Raw genomic sequence first — 22,894 nt, 5'->3', positions numbered from 1 at the left:
TTGGTTTATCTAACAACTGTAATGTACTACTTAATGTTACCAAAGGCATAAGGTTGCAAGCTGAATTCATTACACTTTTTAAGTCAGTGCTTTAAAAATATGTTTTAATAGCTTAACTGAATAATCTTGACTGTGATGCCTTAAAATGTTCATCGGTGAGAATGCTTTCGAGTATCAGAAATAATTGTACTTTATCATCTTCCTTTTTTCATTCTCAGACCTGAAATTTCCTAAGTTCAGAGCAAAATAATTTGTCCATATTTATGAAAATGTATGTGCGTTTACTTTTAAGTCCAGTTTTACTGATGAGGAAGTTAAGGTTTCAGGTACACAATAAGTGTCTTATAGCTGAACCCATTAAATACTCCTGTATGTAGTTGTATGTAGCTGACTTTCTGTATGTCACTTTGGCTTTACAAATGGAAACCTTCCAGCAGTGTATATTTAGGAGATCTATTTATAGTCTAACGCCAAAACCCAACAACTTTCCTGTAGGAAGTCCATTTGCTCCCCCGCATGCATTTGTTAATTTTGTCAGACCTTAATGTTGCTTAACTGTTTTTATGCTGTATCAACTGTAGGCCTCAAAGAAGCTTTAAACCATATGAAAAAGACCAGTTATGGCAGCTCTAATGCTTTATAACCAGTGCTGGTTTTATCCCGATGCATGTTAACCTCTGCAGTGTTCCTTTCCCTTCGTACATCTTTACTTTTAAAGCTTCAGTTTCTTTACTTACTTTGATTTATTTTGTCTGTAGACTGAAGAAATGTGGCCAGCACTAGACTGGCACTTTCCCTAATACGCTTTCATATCTAGCTGTAGTGGCATGAAAGATTGGATACAGGAGTGAGAAAATATGTGCTGATTTTGGTTAATTCTTTATCTTATGTGGAAGGGAGTTCTGCCTGACATTTGGGTGCGTTTTGTAAGGAAAGGGTAGTACTGGAGATCTAGAAATATATGTTCAAATAATCATGCTGTGTAAAGTCACCATTTTTATATATTTTTAATGAGAACTCTCTAGATGCTTAGAGCTTACCTGGAAAGGGAAAAGTGTCCTTGCCTAGGGCAGGGCAACTGCTGGTTATACACATTTTCCCTCTCCTCCCAGAATTTAAGAACACGCAGCTATCTCCTTAATCTGTAGTAAAAGGAAAATAATCTCTTTTTTTTTAGCTCTGTTTTGGTTGAGAAGAATAAAGGCAGGTTCACACTTTAGTAGAAATATCATTTTGTTTAGAGCATAACGGCGTTCCTGGGTTAGCATTGACCATGGAGAACACTGGAAGAGCACTGGGGTGTCCTGGGAAGGGGGACAGCAGCCACTGCCCAGACCACCCGAAACAAAGTCTGTTTTACTGTTTCGGGCTTTCCCTGCGTAGGAATGCTTGGATTATTTCTTGCTGCTGTGCGTGAGGTGGGGTCTGGGTGTGGTGACTCAGAAAATCACAGGACTGGGCAAGCCTGCGTGGTTTTGTCTGGCGCTCTTCGTGCCCCGCGGGCGCCCTCGGTTCAGGAGGGAGGCAGGGGCCCTGCTGTACGCCGCCGCTGCCTCCGCCCAGCACGGGGTCTCCTCCGAGGCGGGAGAAGAGGCACTCGGGGGTTTTTTTGTTTGGTTGGTTCTTTCATTTTGTTTTAAAGGTACAAAAGAAACAGACCCTCTCTTGAGCTGGGCAGCCGCTCTCCTGCCAGCCTGCGGGTCCTTGTTCTCCCCGCAGAGTCCCGAGGAGGGCTTCGAGGGTGGCTGGAAATGGCTCGGGGGGAGCAGGGCTGCGCGGCCCGCGTCTCTCCTCTACGGGCCTGTGCACAGGTAGTGGTTTTAAACGGCCTGGGGAGGCAGCTGTGTTCTGTGTGTTTTGCTGGTAGGGCACCCTCCCCTGTTTTTCAGCTACCCCTCGCTTCCAGCAGCTTTGTTTTCACGCTCCTGTTTTGAACTAGCTCAGCACTGGCCTTCACCTTGCGTATGGCGTTCACCTTGCGTATGGCGTTCACCTTGCGTATGGCGTTGACCTTGCGTATGGCGTTGACCTTGCGTATGGCGTTCACCTTGCCAAATTCGTTTGGCTTGCCCGCACAGCTGGCTTCGAGGAGTCCTTGATGCGGCTCAGCGTGTGGGTGGAAAGGTGCCTGTCTTGGTGCACGGGCAGGACAGAAGTGTGTAGCGGAGAAGTAAACTGATTGTAGCAGTGTATCCGTCCTACTCTGGAACATCAGCTTGAAAAATCCAGCACCTATCAGACAGAGGTTTAAATCCACAACAAATGAGCGAAAACAAAAATATAAAGGCAGTTTGCCTGCATCAGCTAAAAAACCATAGTTTTCATTAATTTTCTGCAAGAGCTAGGTGCATCTTGTAATTCGTATTCCTGGTATTCCACACCTTGCAGCAGAGATGAAAAATGCCACCTTCGGGTTTTACTGTATATCTGCAATATTGGCAAGATAAATGTCAATGTAATGCATCATAGTATTGACATTCAGAAGTCTTACAAACTTTGCTTTTTAAATAAAACAGGGAAGTCAGACTCGAGTCCCTTTACTCAGTAGGAAGAGTAGGCAAGTGATTATTTTTTTTGCCACATCTTATATAAATCTGACTTCCTTTACAAATCTACAGTTGTGTCATACTGTCAAGAATTGCTGAACTGTAAATGCCATGCTAAACAAAAGGAAAATATGCTGCTTCCAGGTAAAATGTTATGTCTGAAGTGACTTTTATCGCTTGTGGCTTTCAGCTGCTCCTTAGTAAAGAGATGCACAAAGTTTCTGCTATTCATGTTCTGTTGAAATTATTAAAAATGGAAAGCTGAATAGTAGCTTATTTTTAAGCTTTCATATATTTTTAATTCGAGTGAGTTAAATGCAAAATGAAAAATTCCAGCTTTAATGAAGTCAGAAAGGCTATCCAAATTTTTTTGCATAGGATCGTAGGATAATTCAAGCTGGAAGGGACCTGAGGAGGTCCCTGCTTCAACCTCCTGTTCAAAGCAGGGTCAGCTATGGGGTCAGACAGGCTGCTCAGGGCTTTGGCCGGTTGGACCTTGAAAACCTCCAAGGAGGGAGAGGGTACTCTGCCTAACTTGTCCTACTGCTTGGCTGTTCTCATGGTGCAAGGTTTTTTTATATCCAGTTGAAAATTTCCATCAATTTCACCAAAGAACACACTGACACCTCTTCATTGCTGTCCCTGATATTTCTAGTTTGCCATGACGCTTAAAACTGTAGAACTGTTTAATTGTAATTTTTAAAAAAAAAGTGGGTTTTCTGGTTGGTTTTTGTGTTGGGGATTTTTTGTTTGTTTAGTTTACTGGAACAGTTTGGTGGGATAGTGGCGTGGTCTGGTTTTCTCTGTCTTAACTTAGAAGATTTGTCCAAGTCTACATTGTGTGAAAAAGTAATGTAGTGAGAAAATGTTGATTTGGGTAACTCACATATGACAGTTTTAAACAGAACATATACCTGTTATGTTGTGCTGTTGTCACTCGTGTGCAAGAACTTTTAAAAAAGAAAGGACCTCATCCCAAAAGGTGACTGATTAATGACAGCAATAATATTGGCTTGGTTGACAACCATGCGAATGCATTGTCTCTTACAGAAAAGGCTCTTCCATATTGCTTTTCCTTACCATTTTCAGTATAATAGTTTTGCAGGTTATTGAAAGGTAGCAAAACACAGTGGATTTTACTTCTTTTGTATTTTGTTTAGAGTATCTTCCTTGTGGAATTTTGGGTTTGTTTTGTTCAATCTGTTTTGATGTACAGTGAACAAGTCTATATTGTTTACTGTCCTGTCCTGGTACATCTGTCAGTTCATCCTTTTCTGGTATTTGATGGCTCGTGCATATAGCTTCTCTTTCATGTAGAAGATCGAAATACTGACATCTTTCTTTTTTTGCAGTTCTTCCTCTTGGGAGGCACAGTCTTTCCCCAGCCAGACATAAGTATGAACGGCCTTACTTCCTTCTCCAGCTGCTGGCCAGATTTTACCCTGTTAGAGACAACAGACTTTCTTTCTCAGGCACTGCAGAGGGCTTTTGAAATTAGTTTTCTGACAGGCTTTAACAAAATTGTCTTTGTTAGAAGTTAAAGTGCAAGGCTAGCATGTAAAGGTCTTGATCCAGTGAATTGCATTCCGATTTAAACACCCATTTAATGAACTGGATAGATCATAAGTATGCTTCACTAATATCTTTTCTGTGCTAGACACAGTAGGCGAAGGGCACAGTTTTCATAAATGCAGTTATTAGCAGCTCCATTTGAAGCCTACCAAGAGTGCGCACGCTTCGTGCTTGTGGAAATCACTCTAGCTGGGTACAGCATTACTGGGGTGAGCATAACCTGAGGAAAGGCTCGCTTTTTGAGATCAATTTTTAACCAAAATTCCATTCTGGTTATTTATGTGGAGAGTCTGAATTGCCAAGACTTCTGATCTCATAACAACATGTTTACAAGGAGCGAACATTTGTTAAAAAGATTACAGTGCTTCAGACAAATGCCTCTTGCTTGCGCTGTTTGGATGGTGGGGGTATCCTGCGGTTACACCCGCTGCTGAGAACACTGACTTCCATTCGTTGCAAGCAAGAAGGATCCTCATGCATCTTTGTGTGTGCTGTACGCCAAATAACTTAAACGATAGAATGCTACAGCCCAATTGCAAAGGAATCAATGCACACGAGAGGATGATGTTCATTTGCATCTTCTCCAGACATGTGGTCAGAAATGCCAGCCAGAGTGTACCTGAGCTGGAAACACAAAGGTCATGTGGAAACTCTCTCCAGGGTCTGACAGATGCAGGTGGAAGATGTTCGGGGCTAGAGGCTGATCCTTTGTGCCATGTTAAGAGAAAGGAGTAGGGTGTTGGTTCCTAAAGTCGGCTTTGAGAGTAATGTTTCGAATGTTAGTCTCGGGCAGCTTCAAGTTTAGATTGCTGGTACCGCTATGGGTCATCTGCGCTAATAAAGTAAATGTCAAGGCAGTCTGTTTCTTGAAGTCCAGGTGCAGCATGTCTCCTTCTCTGCTAAGTCTTGTCTCAATGTGAGCGTGGTGACTTCCATAGTTGAAATAAAAGATATTGCATGGAGAGTGCAGAGCTAAGTGCAAGGCTGGAAGCATCGTGGAGAGCAGACAGCTTCAGTGGAGTCCATTTGAAGAAGTCTGTGGCTTGTATTATAGTATTCTTGCCGGCTATCTGAAAGATGTAAAGAACCTGGCTGTGGTCACACATGATGTGGCTTCTAAAGCAAAGCTATGAAATAGGTTTTGATATTCAGCGTGTTTACTTTATAGCAAAACAAATAATGTCACTAGCTGTATTTGTCACAGAAAGAGTAGTCAATTTACCAAGATTGGTTTATCTGTTCAATATCTGTTCTTACTAGTTTTGTATTGTTGCAGATCTTTTTTCCTTCTTATACTTCAAATGCATGTATTGTGTTGGTTGGGGTTTTTTTTAAGTATTTAGGACAGGTAAGAACTTACCTTACCTCAACAGTTCAGTAGAACATAACTAATTTATTGGCAAATACCACACAGAGTCTCTTTAATATCCTTCATAGAAAAGATGCAGGAATGAAAGGTCAAGGAAAGATGAGATGGAGAACACAATTGATCATAGTGATCACAAGTGATTTCCCCTCACTTATCTAGTCAAGCAATACACAAGGTAATTACGTAAATACTCTGAATTTCTGAAATCTTTTGGGAGTTCAGATGAAACTTTCAGAAACGGGTTTTAGACTGTATGCGTAATTTTCATACAATGCAGCTTTTGGCTTTGGCTGGCTGTTTCTTTGAAAAAGCTTTCAAAATGGTAGGGTTGATCAAATTGTGAAATGCAATTTAAAAAAAAAAAAGACAGAAATAGGCTGTTGTAAAGCTTGAGAATGAGAAAGATAAATGAAAATCTAATCATGCAGTTTGCTTTTTAATAGCAAGAAATATGAAATGAGATAGACGTATGTGTCTTTAAAAATTGAGGCAGACAAGACGTAGCACAGAAACCTGCATCCCTTGATCAAACCTGTCCATCAGTGATGGATTTATTGTATTGTAAATGTCATTTACTCGCTGAGGTATATAAGACAAATGCATGGTTTTTAAATATCCGTCAGATGATTGAGAAACAAGGATGAAGTTCCTCTGCGGGCTTTAACCAGCACAGTGTTCATAGCTGATGCTTGGAGGGCCAGAAGAGCTGTCCTCAACTGCTTAGAACATGAGGGTTGATAGCAGTTTTTCTTTCTTTCTGAGGCTTTTTCCCTCCGGAGGGAAAAATAATAGAAGTTGGGTATTTTCAATAGCAAAGTTATGGATTATAAGTTGTAACTCTTCGGTCTCTTACTTTTTAAATTAAAAGCATATGCTTGTTTTTACCTGCTTATCTCTACAGTTTAAAACTTGACTACTTAAATTTTGATTGTTTAAGTCCAGAAGAAACAGCTGCTTCTCTTTCTTCAATCTACAGAGAACATGCCTAAAAGGGGTTTGGTCTTAGTAAAATGAAAAGCCTTTCCCCCTCATAGTCTACTGTGTAACAGTACTACATAGGAAAAGGAGGAGAATAATCTCTCCTTTATGGAAGCAAATGAAGCTGGACAGAGGGCATCTTGGAAGTCCTTAAGAATCTTTAATGTCCATATGAATAAACATGAGTTCTATTTTTAAGATCTTGCTCAAACATATGCATAAAATGAAGGATATTCCTGGAGCGAGACAGAAGGTGGAAGGAGCAATGACTCAACTAGAAAGGTCACAAGCTACATTTAATGTTGAAATGTAGTGACGAGAACAAATCTTGTACAGAACCTCTTCAGCGATGCTGTGTTTTAAGCCTTTCACCTTGGAGGGCACAACTTTTTTGGGGGGGTGGGGGTGGGGGGGTGAAGGTGAAAGAGGTTTTCAGGATGGGAAGGAGATGGCTTGTTATTGCTGAACCGTTAAGGGCTGTGGAAGAAAGTTCTTAGCAATTGTAGTAATGGCTTGAGTGCAGGTGTAGGACCAGAGGACACCAGCTGCTGGGCACAAAAGATAAGGCAATGCAGCTGAAGATCATGGAGTGCAGGACTGAAATGAGAAAGTACCAGAGAGAAGGTCTTAGTGGTAGAAATGATTTTATGGATTATGGCAATGTTGCTGTGAAATATTTCATTCCCATAGCTGTTTTCTCTCTTTGTCTTCCATTTGATTGCAAAAACTACTGGAATTGTTTGCCAAGTAGTTGAAAGCGTGTGCATGTGGCAAAATACTACTGTAGAAATAGTTAAACTACATGGATCAGCATATACTAAATTGACAAGACATCAATACGCTATATTTATTTTCAGGTATTCAGGATTGTTTGCTCTTAATTTTTATTAATTGTTGAAGTTGAATAGTCTAAGGGATCTACAAGGGAAGGAGGTCTTTTAAACTGAGAAACGGGATCTGCTTTCCTGTGTGAATACCGTTTTACTAATTTACTTTACTAACAGAATATCTGCTATTCTGCTAGCCTCTAATTGGCAATAGAGAGAAAGATAGTAAAGCTCAGATGAAAAATCAATGCATTTTTTTCTGAAGAGGGGAAGAAATAGTCCAAGAGTCATAATAAAGACTTGATATCTAGAGGCCCTTTTGCATCTTGCAGTCAGCTCTGATGGAGATGGTATCTTAAGCAATTGTCCATTTTGTTCTTAATACTCACAAATTTTCTAGTCAAGCATTTATAAAATCCCTGTAGAGAGAAAAATTGTGGACAGTTGTCTAATCATGGTATACTCCTCTTTTTCTTTGTATCCTGGGGAAAAACTTCATCGGCCAGCAAGGTGTTGGTTATTCAAATTATTGTGAAGCAATTTATAATAGCCCAAGTATGCTTCTTATTAATTTCATTGTAAATACGGGATAATAAATGCCTTTGTCTTCACTCTGATTTGCTGATCTTGACTTGAAGGTATATTTTTCTGTTAACAAAAAATGGATTTCATCCATTTATCAGGCTGCATTAGAAAACTGTATCTTACGGTTGTGAGGTGTTCCATATTATATGGTCGAAACGCATGTCTCTTAGGAAAAGCTTAGGGAAGATGGAGAAGAGCATCTAATACTTGACTCTAAAGTCCTTATCTGCAAGTTGAAGGGCAGAGTTATGTTTTCCTTTTTTGTTGATGATTTTACTGCTTTCTAGATGTGTTATGTGAGCCATTCAGCACTGTTTTCAAAATCTGATTGAATGCATAGCATTGCTCCAAGCCATATAGCCATGTGTAAATGTGGTACTCCTAATCACTTGGAGGAAGGAGACAGGGAGAAAAATCTTCCATTTTCTGCCATCCATTTCTGCAATCCATTTTTCAAAAGGGATTTCCTGATATTCAGCTTTTTTCTAGAAGAGTTGGAAAAAATTTTCACCTCCACCTTCTGCCCCTCTAAAATAGGGTAAGCAATGGCACCATCTTAATCAAAGCACTGTAAACAAAACTGGAAACTTGAGAGAAATTAAAAGGAGAACAGAAGGTTGCATTTGAACAAAATATGTAACGCTTACAGAAATGAGAGATGATAATACTGATTAGAGCCGGCCAGAATTCTGAGCATTTGCAGACTTTCCACAGCCTTCATCTGCTTAAACGTTTTTCTGGGGTTGGCTGTGTCCCTAGAAGCCAGTTTGTTGCACTTTTGTTTAGAAATGTATCACTTCATCAACTGCTTTGCTCCTCCTGTGACACCTACTACACTGAATTGCCAGCACTTGGCACATTTGCTTAAGGAACAAGTCACCTTGCTGAACCTCTCATGCAGCAAGGTATCCCATGGATTGCCTTCAGGTTGAGAAGTTGAAAAAGAATTATTTTCATTAAGTTTCTTCAGAGAAAACAAGGTTTAACTTTCTAGGCAATAAGCATTGTCCTTCCTGTGAGTAAATCCAACTTGACATCTCTTAAGACTTCAGATGGAGAGTTGCTTCAGGAAAAAAAGGAAAATTGAAAGTGATTGAGTCCTTAGAGTCTCTGCTCTCAAGACTAGAGAAGAAACTAGACTTTGCTTTGGAAAGGTAGGATCAGTGTCTGGTGGGCTTTGCTCACTAGGGATAGTTTTTCTCCCTGGTGCTGTAGTAGAATGATAATCGTGCCCCAGGGCTTGGTGCTCTCCTTGCTCTTGGGCCTCTTGATGGGACTTGGCTGTTAGCATAACAGCGTTCTGAACAACTAAATGGCTGAATTTAGCATGAAATAAGCCAACCAGCATGCAAATTTGGTTTGTTTGTTTTGTTTTGTTTTGTTTTTTTAATTTGTGTGGAGTCTCACCTATAGTATAGCAACCTGTATGGTGCATTCAAGGGTAAACATACCGAACCAGTGCTTCTTTGCTGGCTTGGAGGTCTGAGTCACTGCAGTCTCTGTTTGAGAATGAATTACTGTGGATGATGCTCTAGAGAAGTTTGCAGTTGAAAGACCATGCTAAAGACATGCTAATGACAACGTAGGCTGCAATATGTAGAAATTTGTCTGTTGTGCAGAGAAAGAAGGAAGGTTATGGGCATTTGAAAAGCAGTTGATGGCAGACCTTCAGAGTTGAAGCACAGTCTCTGGGTCAGCTGGTGGTTCATTAGACCAGTCTTAAGTACTTAACCTAAAATGACTTACCTTGTATGATGTACAACATTTGTCTTTTCTCGATTTGTGTCATGTTCCATTAAGAAGAGCAGACCAGGATCAGTGCAGGCAACCTTCTTGGCAGGCAAGGAAAGTGTGTGGTCTTTTGTGATCTCTGGTTTCTTGGGGACCAGAGAAATTGCACTTTGATGCAACAGAGAAAGCCACTTAATTAACAAGAAGCAAAAACACACATGAAAAGATGCAGTGTGTAGGGAGATACTTGCTTTTATGTTCTTTTATTTGTGTTCTGTCTCACTTGATCACTTTGGCTTTCTTCTACTGAAAATGTTGATTATTCTAGTTGTAATAAATTTGTAATTGATTCTTGCTGTTCTGAATTTTAAAAGCCTTTCTGTCATCTTTGGTGTGCTGTGTGTAAGGAGAGGATCTAGGAGGCTCTGGATCATGCTTCTGTCCTACCCAGAGTCCTCTAACAACTTTTCTATTATTCTGCAGCAAGCAGCTACAAATGTGGTTTGGTTTTTTTATTGCACAGGCTACTAGTGCCAACATCTTTCCAGTTCCAGAACATGTGAGAGACTAAAATACAACATCACCTTAGGTAATACAGGGGCTTCATTTATGATTCAATTTAAGAATATTTCTGTTACTTGAAAATGATTGTAATCTTAATGATAAGATGCTATTTTGCCTGCTTTAAAACTAGCCTTAAGTTACACAGTTAAGCAGAGATTTCTTTAATATCTGTTTATTCAGGTATTTATCTGAGTCTTTCTATTTTAAATCTCCTTAGTTACTATCCCAGATTACATGGTGCTCTCCAGAGCTGCAAGGAGAGATGCATTGCTTGTGGTTACCTCCACAAAGTTCTCGGGCATCTCTTAAGTGGAGACTTGGAGTGAAGTGGATCTTCTTTAACGCAGCATGACTACTAAACTATAGATGGGACCAGGGACAATATGGGACAATAAACTATGACAGTGCCAGGAATGGAAGGATGGGATGTGTAAAAGCTGAGTAAGAGTTCAATCTCAGGCAACAAGGAAGGCAAGTTGGAAGGTTTAACAGCTGGTTCGATATTCCCCAAACACTGAGTGCTGGAAGACTGCTATTTTTATCAGTAATTTGTTCTGAAGCACTCAGTGTCTTTATTTTTACTTGCTTTCAGTCAGGCAGAGTCTAATTGTGAAACTGCCTGTTGCACAGGAATTCAAGTAGTACTGCACCTCTCTTAAGGAGGCATCACGAAAGATAGGTCAGGTACAGGCCATGCTCTTGCTGTCCTTCTTGTACTCTTAAATCTTACTGAAGGTGAGAGAGAAGTTTGCGAGTTTGGGGTGGCCAGTGGCATCCCCAATAAGAGACAGGGTCTGGCACGAAGCACTCTGGCCAGGTCTCCTGGTAGTCTCTGCTTTTCATGAAGGTGACTGGACTTTGCTAAGTGAGGGAAGTCTTCAGTCTGGACCAGATGCATATGAGCGTGACCATTACATTTACAGGAAATGCAGACTCTTCCAGGAGGAGGGACACGTACAGCAGGAGGTTGTGGGAGGGCAGGGACATTGGAAAAGGGAGCATAGGAGCAAGGGCAGCGGGTAAAGCAGCACAAGCCGAAACAGCACTTGGGGCAGGTTGTGTTGCTCTGCGGGAGTTTGTGATATGTGCACAGCAAGGCCAAAGAGGATGACAGAAGCATCGTTAGCTCAGATGAATTCCCCTTGCAAGTAAAAGATAATATTGCAACGGAATCATTTCATTTAAATGGGATACTTAGACAGGTGTCATACTGACTTATCTAAATGTGAATATATATCTTTAAACAAGGTACTCTGCAGGTAAATGGGTAAAACTCAGGATTTATGGTGTTCCCCTCTGTTAGGCAAATAGCTGGGCAAACAAGTTATTTCAACTGAAGATAAGTATTCTTGCATTGTTAGAAATTTGAATATTGGAATTAATTATATTTACAAATATGCCACCAAAAAAAGGGAAGGACATGGGGCGGAGGCAGTCTCCATATGGTTTGTTACCTGAGGCCTTCCATAGCTTAATACGCGATGACCTTGTGAGATGTTGGCTGCAGACCATGCAGTATGCAGCGATAGCCTGAAGTCACTGTCCTACATGAACGCCTCTGCTGTGATGAAGTAGACAGTATCTTCACAAAAATGCAAGAAGGAAGAGCTAGTTGGTCTTTCTGCCCAGGGAACTCTTACAGCAACAGCAACCATTTAAAAAATAAAATCAAGTTGAGAAACTGAGCTGTATCTTCCTCGGTGTCTTTCTTCCACGCACAGGTTCAAACACCAGCAGAGATGACCTCAGATGTTAGTGAATATTGTTAGTTTTTAGACTCATTACTAGGTAACAAGAAGTTGTTTTTACCGTTTTTTGGAATTGGTGATACAGAGACTCATGTAGATTAATGCAAGTCACTCAGAACTTGAAGGCTAAATTCTGTCAAACTCCTTCATAATAGCAGAACATCGAGCTGTTGCCAAATTCACGTTTTTACAAACAGTTCCTCTCCTCTATTATGTGCCCTTTTTATTTTTGAATATGCCACTTGCTTTTCCATAAGCAATGCTCTCAAACTTCAGGAATGCCAGCCCTAAGGTAGAAGAAAATTGTTGATCTTACTCCCCTAAGTTGTTTTGCTTCAGCTAACTCAGGTAATTTTGGGGCTCAAAGATACTGCTACTTCATTTTTTTTTTTCAATGGGCTGAGTCAGTATTAATGACTGTGGTTTGCTGGTATCTATTGAAAATTAAGTTACTTCTGTAACTGTAGAATTGTAAATACCAGAGATTGTCCTGTTTGCCGTATCAGATAGGACACAAGGAATGAGTGGGAAAAGGGATTTTCCTCAATGCTGCTGACTAGCAGTTTTATTACAGGTATGTATCCCTGGCAAAACAGTTCCCTCTTGAGGAGCTACTCAGGAACTGAGAGAAAGGGGGCAAGAAAAAGCAAGCTGGATAGAGGACGGTGCAGGGCAATGAGTAGTGCATCACATATCAATCAGCTTGACAGATGCTGTGAAATCTGGGAAGGAGGTGAAGGGGAAAGTTGCCTTGCTTTTTTTTAAATTAAAAAAAAAACAACCCACAACATTTTATTTTTCATTTTTCAGATGTAGGTGGGAGTACGATACATAGCAGTATAAAACTACTGCTGAACACGCATTTCTCCAAAGCTGCTTGTGGGCCTTGCACCTCAGTTACACTTCAGTTATGTATTTTTTTTTTTAATGACTAGAACATATATATATATATATATATGTGTGTGTGTGTGTGTGTGTGTTATTTTTTTATATATATATATAAAAAAAGATTAAAAAATCTGCATATAATGTAATGCTTGCTTGTTTAGGTCATCAAAGTTCTTTTTAGTCGTTTGGAGTTTTCTTTGTGGCTCCTAAGTGGCTTCTGACCAAGTTTTGTGTTGAACACTCCAAAAAGTAGACTGATGTGGTCGTTGTCTGGTAGGATTACAACAGAACTTACACAGCTTTAGCACTAATAGGTATGATTTAGGTCTTGTTTAAGTACGTTTTGTTTCCCCTAGAATATTTAACGGGGCAAAAATCTACTATGGAGGGATGGCATTGGTTGCATAATGGACTTTCATGTTGTCAGTATATCTGTCAAAATTGAGGGCAACCATGAACATAAGAACATAACCTACAGACTTAGTTTTCCTGGAAATGCTGGTGACAAATACCATCAACAGTATGGTTTTTCACTTGGGGTGCACAAAGCATGCATGTGATTTCACAATCTGTTAATTTTACAAACACGTATTTTTAAACTTCAAAAGTTTTCTATAATTTAGTGTGAAATTGTATTTCTCTCTGTGTTTCTACAGTTCCCATAAATGCTCTGTTCTAAGTTTACACAAGTTTTAAAAGCCACTGCAGGAGCTACTGAGCACGTAAGTATGCACTCCATCACCTTTGGAGCGCCTCTGAAATACACTGAGAGAAGAAGCCAGAGCAAGAGAGAGACAGTTTTGCCCAGGCACTGTGACAGCAAGTGCCCCTTTCGAGCCAGGTGGCTTGAATGCCAGTGCTCATATCCGACAAAAGGATTCTCCTGGTCCAACTTCTGCCACGTTGAGTCAACGCGGTTGCCTTGTGATGAAACTGTTTGGTGTAAGGCTTTGCAAAATATGACTTGAAGGCAGTGCTGCATGTGGAGCTTAAAACAGACCTCTTTGTGCAAAAAATTGTAATGATGACAAAGGGCTTTTTTATTATTTATTTATTTATTTTCTGAAGTGACAGCAGTTGTGCCATAACTCTTTACCCTTGTTTGAGAAGCTGTGTTTTTCCATTTGTGTGTGCTTTTGGTTTTTCTTTCCCCTCTGCAGCTGGTCGTGCAGTAGCTAGAACTTCTGATTGCTCAGGTGGAGGTTACCCCGGGTGGTGGAAGTGGAAGGGGAGTGCAATCTTACGGGGCCCCTCTGACAGTCAGCCAAGTGTGTTGTGGGAATCGTTACTTATTTTATTTATTCTGAAGTTAATGGGTACCTAGAGTGAAATCTATTCAGAAATCCGTTGTTGGATGTGTTGATTTTCCCTTTTGTCTCTTTTTGATCCTGTACACTGAAGAGTCTTCCAGTTTTTTGGTCATAAGAGTATTGTGGAGTCTTTTTCTATCACGTAGTACAAAAATAGTTGTAGGACTGAGTAATTCAGTGTGGCACTTTATTTTTTCCATCTATGCCCTGAACTGTTACCTGGTAATTAAGACCCACATGTAATGATTCAAATCAAACCAAAATATACTACATGTTGGGTTTTTTTCCTCTCTCTTATTAGCTGGTAGAGTGGAATCGCGCTAGAAGCTTGGCTGAGAACAGGCATTATTTTATTATCTTCCCAGCATGAGTCTAGTCAATAAGGAAATCTGTGAATCCAGCTTTTAGTAATTTTTCTTTGGGGTTTTGTTTTTTTTTAAGAAGGTAACTGAATAAATTAAAACAACCCCCTCCTATTTACTCAAATAATTGAAAATGCTAAGCTCTATATTATTTCTCTCGAGTAGCTTTTTTCCTCCAATAAACTAGGAGCGTGGCTGCATTAGGTTGAGGCAGACAAAGCAAAATACTTTAAATATGTTGAAATCCTTGCTAAACTGATAGGTGTGTGGTCTCCGTCAGAGTATCTGTGACAGAGGCTCTATTCAAAATGCTTCTTTTTTGCATAGAAGAGGAACTTGCATCAGGGGAGCTCTGAGAGCTGTCGATTCATCCTCAGTTAAAAGTCCTTGAACCCTTCTTTATGGTAGAAGAACATATGTTGTATTTGCCTTTAATGGTAAGTGCAGTGGTGTAGATGCAGCCAAGAGTTAAGAAAGGTAAAAGCTAGATTGGAGAAAATAGAACTACATAGGGATCGGCCTCCTAGGTTACTAAAATACTAAACTGTATCAGTTTTTATAGTTTTTCATGAGGAACACCATAATATTGCAACGCTTGGTATCTGTCTTTAATCAGCTGGGCATGAACATGTATCTTCTGAGTGTGTAAGGTTTTTTTAATTTCCTTTTGCATCCTTGGGTAATGAGAATACGACTGGATTCTACTTAATTATTCCCCTTTTCATTTTTTGTGCATCACTGATTGTTTTGTCTAGATGAGCAAATTGCTTTTTATAGACGTTGCTTTGAATTTGCAAACTTTCTCAAGTATGATACTCTTCCATTTTAGAAATGAAGCAAATCTGCTTTTCTAACATCAGTTTGTACTTGAGACACTATTTCATAGGGAGTTTTAGGGAGTTGCCAGTCTTGAACTGGTTGACTGAAGAAAAGCAGATTATGCAACTTTGACATTTTCAGTTTTATTGCCAGCTACAACTCCAACCCTCGTGCCAGTTGACCAATCTTGTGGCCCTATGGAGGCCTCTCCCAGGTTTTTTTCTTTTATTTTGTCTAATTTAGAAACATGTTTCCAAATGGTAGTTATGTTCCTTATATCTTTAATTGCATTCCTTTCTTTCGCAAAAAGGAAGAACCTAATTTGCAAAAAAAATTACATCAGATACCTCCTTTTTTTAAACAAGTCGGGGATTGACTGTATTGATATCATCTCACTGTTTCCGAAACACCCGTTGCAGTGACTCATATGTAATCCCCTAAGGAGTGAAAAGAACATTTAAAAAATGAAGAAGCATGCACTGAACTGGAGCTGAAAAAGCTGGAAGGAAATCCGAGTTCTAGGCTCATAGAAAAAAACAATGATCTGTGGAATAAACATTTTCCTGTATTACTGTATGTAAGCAGCTTACTGTGTGTCCTTTATAAAGATGAAATGAGATTTTGTTGTTGTTTGTCTTCAGATGTGAGAGAATTTGCAGATTTTTGCTTCTCTTACCTCATTTTTGGAAAACCTAGAAGTGCAATGTTCAGATGCATGTCGTGCTCACTTCTTCCGAGACCTCCCTTCGCCTTGTCATTGATTTGGTCTCTTCCAAAGTTTTTCAAATAATTTTAAGACTATCTTGTCTCTCCACTTAAGAAAGGTTGTTGTGATTTTTTTTTTTAACATGCATGTCTTCCAGTTTGACTGTCATTGTTGTATTAATCTTTTAGAAGTTTGATGCTATATTTTTAGCTGAGCCAAACTTTTAATCAGTGAGGCACACTGATTAAAAATTATTTTTTTATATATGTTATTAAATCATTTTCAAAAAAATAGGAGAAGTCAGAATTCATAAAAGAGAAGAAGCTTTAGAAGTTCCTAACTAAGGAACTGTGGCTTACATGATAACTAAAATAGAATCATAGAATCATACAGGTTGGAAAAGACCTCTAAGATCATCGTGTCCAACCGTCAGCCCAACACCACCATGCCCACTACACCATGTCCCTAAAATAGTTCTGTGATTTGTGGTTTGACTTTCCTTTTTTTCCAGACAGTATTTGGAAAACCTTTGTCTGAGTTATCTCTGGAGAAACTAATGACCTCCAGGAGCTGTAGACTGCACCATGCACTTAAACACTGTTAGTTCCTTTTTTTTTTTTTTAAAAAAAAAAAAATGCTGAGATGGAGTTAATTTTCTTCATAGCATCCCATGTAATCCTGCATTTTAGATTTGTGACCGCGGTGGCGAGGGAGGAGTGAGCAGCTGTGTGGTGCTGAGCTGCCTGCAGGGGTTAACCCACAGCAAATGCCTTCCCTCATATTTGTCCTAGATACAGAGACGAAGGAGGAAAGAAGTGAGTGAGTGTGTCTCTGTGTGTTTGTGTGCAATTTTCTTGTTTTATGCAATATTTTCCCAGGCCTGCAAAAATGGAATATATTTAGTGTCTGGAAGGAAATAGCAAATTATATGCAAATTGTGCATAACAGTTATAATGAGGCTAAATGTAATACAAGATAAGTCAGTTCTGATGACAGCAAAATAAATTACTTTGAGAAGTAAGTGGAGTGAAAGGATGTTTAATTTCATACAGATGAAGGGCCTGACTGAGACTAGCGATCCAGGATGGTTTCTGAGAGTGGCAGCGTGTAAACCTGGCTGCTTTCTGTGCTCCCTTCCCTTTGGACTCTTCCAGCGTCCACAACTGTTGAATTAGAGTTTTTAGAAGGTACCTCCCTGCCCGGTCCTTTTCCAGTCCACTTACAGACCTGTCATCCATCACGTTGTCTCATCCCTTGTTCACACAGCCTCCTGTGCAGTATATTCCAGGACATCAGTGTGCAAAGAGCATTTTTTTGGTTGATCTCCTATCAATTTTGTCAAGCGCTTCCAGTTCTTGTATTTAGGGTAACCAGTGGTTTTCCACTCCATTTATCCATCACCTTCATGATTTTCTAAACTTCAGGTGTGTACCCTTCAGCCATCACATCTCCAAACTGCAGCCTTTAAGACAAAAGACCAGCCTTTCTGGTCCAGCCTTTCTGGTCTTAAGGCACCTGTCCATCAACTCCTTCATTTTGGTTGCCCAACCCTGTACTTTCTCTAACTCCAAAATGTCCTTTTGAGATGCGGAGACCAGAACGAAATATTACTGAGGATGTGAATGCATCAAAATTTTACCTAGTCAAAATGACACTCTCTTTAAGCATCCTTCCTGATGATGCCTACCATTTTGTTGGCTTTTATAGCTGCCTCCACACTCAGTGTGGGGACTGGATGCGAGTTTGTAAGAGCTGAGTGCTCAGCAGTGTTCTGACAGTCAAGTGGCAAAGCCTTCCTTTTGATTTCTGGGGTAAGTGGGAGATGATGCTCTTTTCCAAAGTCCTCTCAGAGCTTTATTTAGATCCATGGCAGCCTCCTACCTCCTTGCAGAATGTGCTTTTTCACGTGCCCTTATCCTTCCCTTTCTCACGCTGGCTTTTCAGTTCCTCAAAAAATGGTGATGGAAGAACAGAATAATGTAACACTTCTGCATTTTGTACATCTTCCCTGTTTAAACTAAAACAAGCAGAAAGGTCAGAAAGTTTCTTGAATAAACTCGGTGCCAGTCTGACTCCCATTGTTACCGTGTTAACCTAGACATATTTTATATTGGGTTTTTCTTAATTTCCGAAGTTTTGTTGTGCAGAATGGTATGTGAGGAAAATACTGTAATGGAGTAGGAAGTATTGTGTGGTTTAGTTAAACGTGGACATGAGTCAGCATTGTGCCCTTGCCGCAGCAAAGGCAAACTGCATAATGGGTTGCGCTAGGAAGAGCTTAGCCACCAAGCAGAGGGATGTGGTTTGTGTCCCGACAGGTAGCATCTGGAGCACTGTGTCTGGTTTCTCCTCCTGCACTGCCCAGCACAGGAGAGATGTTAACAGGTGGAGAGGACCTAGCAAAGAGCTGCTAAGGAGGTTAGAGGGCTGCAGTCATGGAAAGGGTAGAGGAGCTCAGCTTGGTTTGGCTGGAGAAAAGTCTAATGGGGAGTCTGATTGCATCTCTATAACCTCGAAAATGGAAATAAAATCTTCTGAGGGGTGCACTCTGAAAGGACAAGAGGCAATTGTCACAAGATACAACATGAGAAACTTCTACTGAGGTATGAGGAAAAATACCTTCCGTGAGACAAACACCTTGATCTGTGAGACTGGTCAAGCAACTGGAACAGGTTGTCCAGAGAAACTGGAGGTTTTCGGGGTGTGACTGGACGAGCCTCTAAGAAACCTGATCTAACTGTGAAGCTATCCCTGCCTCCAGCAGGTTTGAATAGGTGACATCCTTCTGATCTCAATTTTTTGTTTGATTCTGTATTTGTGAATAGATAGTGAGACGTTGCTAAAATGTGCGCGTTGTTAGATCACACTGACATCTGTAGAGAACATCTATTCCTTTTACAAATAGATAATTTTAGCAGGAAATCTGAACTTTCAGCAATGTTTCCCTGTTGTCCTCTTGGACAGTAGTATTGGAAAAAGCAGTGACTGCATGTTTTGGTGAATGTTCATGGGTGGGGCTGTTGCACCCTGGAGACTTCACACTCAGACACTTCAGAGTCTTTCTGTCTGGTTTCTTTTAAAATCACCCACCGTTGTTCTAACCCCACCAACTTCGCTGATCACTGAACATGCCAAGCAGTTTTCGAAATCCCACCCTTTCTTCTCAGAGATCTTTTGGTGGGGAGGTAGGGAGGAGTGCTGTAAAATGGTAAAGTTGTTTTAAACGAGGATGCAGGAGGTATCGGTGCCAGTGGCTGAGGCAGCTCTCTCCAGCCCCAGCACTGCTTCCCGAGGTGGGTCAGTCTCTGTGGCCGTGCAGCAGATCAGGGCTGCCTCTTGGTTTTGCCTGCTGTCACCGGTGCCTTCAGCTTACCCCACAGCTCTCAAAACAGTGCTGCGGTTGCAGTAGTGCTTGGTGGGAGCGAGTCGGGGGGGTGAAGGGTAGGGATTAAATGTGGCTTGAGGCTGCCGCTCAGGTGCATGCCAGATCACACGTAGTCGTGGCACTCTTTCCCAGCGCAGGAGCGTGTCCAGGCTGTATCTAGCAACCACTGAGACCCTGCGGAGGTCTCAGCAGCTGTATGCGTAGCTGCAGAAACATGCTGTCCAAGAGTGGCCCCCAGGACGCCATGCTCCGCATTGCAGCGTTGTCTGCCTCTGTACCACCCTCTCCTTCCTAAAATGCTCTGTCGGTGCTCCCTGCACATTGGTTTGGCGTGCAGCCTGAACTGTGTTCAGGTTAACGTGTCCTGTGTGGGTATTTGGTCTTTGGGAAAGCTTTGGGCATTGCTCCATTTCCAGGACCTACTCACCAAGGTAAGTGTGGACACCAGCTGGTGATGTTCTCCAGCAGCTGGTTGCTTTAGTAAAACATGTTCATTCTGCCCCTTAACAGAGCCTTCTCCCTTCTTGCTTAACGTATATGCAGTATCAACTCTCAGTGTGTTAAGGTGCTGGATTTAAATAAATAGAGGGTCAGAAATTTATATGATCTCCTGCTGTTTCTCTGTGTGTGTATATAGGATGACAAGGAAGCCAACAGACCTATGCCAAACAAAGGAGACCATGGACTAGGAAACGAGAAGTTCAAACCTGTGGTACCTTGGCCTCATGTTGAAGGTGTGGAAGTGGACTTGGAATCCATTCGAAGGAAAAATAAGGCCAAAAATGAACTAAATCATCATGGTGGTGGTGATAACAAACAGCAAAACATCATCCAGAGGCAGTATCTCACATTTAAGCCTCAGACATTTGTATACCGAGATCCTGTTTTACGACCTGGAGTCCTTGGTAATTTTGAACCCAAAGAGCCTGAGTCTCACGGAGTTGTTGGTGGCCCTGGAGAGGAGGCGAAGCCATATGTTTTAGGACCAGATTACAAAGAATCCATTCAAGCCAGCATTAAAGAGTTTGGGTTTAATATGGTGGCAAGTGATATGATCTCACTAGATCGGAGCGTTAATGACTTGCGTCAAGAAGAGTAAGCAACCTTTTTTTTTTTTCTTTTAGTTCTGTTTTTACAGGATTTAATTATTTTCTCTCCGTATATCTTAATCGATGCTTAAAATAATATTATTAATTAGGCCAAATACTAAAGGCTTCTTGTCCTGACAGGCAAGAGTGCTGTACTATACCAGATGTTTCCATATATTATTCTTAATGCTGTTGCAATTATTCCTTTCATGAATACTTAATCTATATTGATTTATCTCTGAAGTCATTCGTTCTAGTGTCTAATTGCATGTGTTTGCATATTCCAGGTCCAGCCACAGTCTTCGTGGTCATATCTTCTTTTCTTAATCCATAACTTCTTAAGATTTGTTTTTAAGAAAGAATGCTTTTTCTTTGTTGTGGCATGCAGAAGTTCCTGCATGACAGTTAGTTTATTCAGTTTTGGTTTCACTCCAATGCTTTAAAAAATTAAAAAAAAAAAAAAAAAAAGAACAGAAACAAAGAAATATTGCTGCCTTTAAACAACTCCGCTTAATTACCTGCATTAACAGAAGTATAGATCTGCCATAGTGGTGTTTGGGGTTTGGAGCTGATAGAAGAGTAGTCTTCTAAGAGTTTCTCGCTGCATTTGTCATAAAGAAGGAAGCAATCTTAGAAAAAAACATTTTTTTACTTGCTGGGAGGGTCTCTACTTTGGTGTGGGGAAATTCTGCGGAGTTATTAGCATTTGCTCAATGATTACTAACCAGTTTACACAGTCTCTTCTGATCTTTGGTATATGCTGGAGCCAAATGTGCTGTCAGGCTAATCTGCATTTGATATAATTTTCCTTGTTAAATATCGGCTAAGGAGAGGTCTCTGAGCAAACGGATTGATTGGTAGGGTTTTTTTGTTTGGTTGGGTTTTGGGGAGGGTTTTGGATTTGGAGGGGAGGGTCTATGAATTTAGATATGAAATGAGGTACTTGCCTGCTTTCACGTCCCCCTCATCCCTAGCAACGGAGCTATGCCGATCCCTGGATTGGACCGTGCCAAGCCCGGCCGGTCACGGAGGCTCTGCTGTGGCCTTTTCTAGCGGGTGTTTTTCCATTTGGCAAGGTAGGAGAGCACTGGCCAGCTGCGAGTCTGACTCACGCCTCCGCATGCTCGGCTGCTTGGGTTTACTACTGGTGTGTACTCGCTGAAGGCGAATGAAGTGCACAGAGCACAGCCTTTCCCTTCCTGCCTGCCGCCCTCCTCGGGTGACTCACTACAGGTTTCTTCTAGGAGGTTATTCCCTGGGTACTGCTGCTTCTGCCGAGGCTCGTGCAGCCCCTGGGGCCCCTTTTCCAGGAGGCAGCAGGACTACGGACCCTCCCAGAGAAAAATGGTCCCCGGCCGGGCGCTGTGATTACCTGAGCGGAGGGGAGCTGATGCCAGGAGCTGGTGTTAGCAGCGCTGGCTTTGGCCCTGCCTTCCCTGGGGAGAGGGGGAGGAGGGAGGCGGAGGCGCGCTCCCCTCCTCGCTCTGGCTCCGCAAGGACAGCAGAGCGGAGATGGCAGCGTGTGGTGGGAGGGTGGGACCAGGCTGCCTCTGCCCAGGCCAGGTCTGGTAACCCTGCCTTTGGCAGCAGAGCTCAAGCGCTCCCTCCCCTCCGGTCTTCGCCAGGGTGGAGGGCGTCAGAGAGCATATGTATCTGCCAGGTAGTTCCACACCTGTGGCTTCCTGAAGTATTTTTGGCATAATCTCAGAGTTTGTCTTTACTTCTGTTCTGAAGGAGACTAATAAATAGAAATTCCCAAAGAAGAATTAAATACTTCCTATACTCTGAGGAATAAGAGGGACAGCCATGTGACCGATCAGAGCCGAGAAGATGAATTTGAGAAGCAGTTTCCTCCAAGCACACCTGTAGATAAGTCTTCCATGGAGGTCAAAGCCAGCAGCTCAAATCCAAGTTAGGTTTTATTATTTAATATTCTAAGCAAGCAAACAAAACAGCATGAAAAATAATGCGAAACAAAGTTGTCAAAGATACCTATCAAATATTTTGTGTTGAATACTTGGGATGCTTGCAATTGCCCTAAATAGGTTAAAGGCTTATAGCTTCTGTGTGTCTCCTGGGAACGGCAGAAGAGAGGGGAAGCAATGTAAGATGGGCTGATATTGCTGTATGCTTGCAGGTATCAACGTGCTGTCCTGCGCATCCCCCGATCCTGGCGAGAAATGTAGCAAAAGGTAGCAGATTGCCTGTTGGATGCACTGTTTGTTTTCCTCCCACTGATCTGTTTAGTAAGTCCAGAAGCCATTTTGGTTGATAAGACTGATCAACATTCAGTTTAATCCTACCGAAGAGCAGTATAATCATCTTTTTTTGGTTAGTGGTATCTTGGCATTGCTAGTTGAGGAAGATCTTTCAGGCAAAGACCGGGTTATGCGTTCAGAGACATTCAAATCCAGGT

The 22,894-nt window shown here is 41.3% G+C and overlaps 1 protein-coding gene across 2 annotated transcripts in view; it reads left to right on the top strand.

The window, feature by feature from the left end:
- GALNT7 (polypeptide N-acetylgalactosaminyltransferase 7) overlaps positions 1-22,894 on the top strand; it is a 75,077-nt gene that overhangs the window by 11,949 nt on the left and 40,234 nt on the right. For both annotated transcript variants that reach the window (XM_075149327.1, XM_075149328.1), the window contains exon 2: positions 20,028-20,485. In XM_075149327.1, the coding sequence (XP_075005428.1) occupies positions 20,028-20,485 (458 nt within the window). The remainder of the gene's footprint in view (positions 1-20,027; positions 20,486-22,894) is intronic.

The sequence above is a fragment of the Calonectris borealis genome, chromosome 4, assembly GCF_964195595.1.
Source record: "Calonectris borealis chromosome 4, bCalBor7.hap1.2, whole genome shotgun sequence".
Classification (NCBI taxonomy): Eukaryota; Metazoa; Chordata; class Aves; order Procellariiformes; family Procellariidae; genus Calonectris; species Calonectris borealis.
This window is presented reverse-complemented; position numbering and strand designations above follow the sequence as displayed.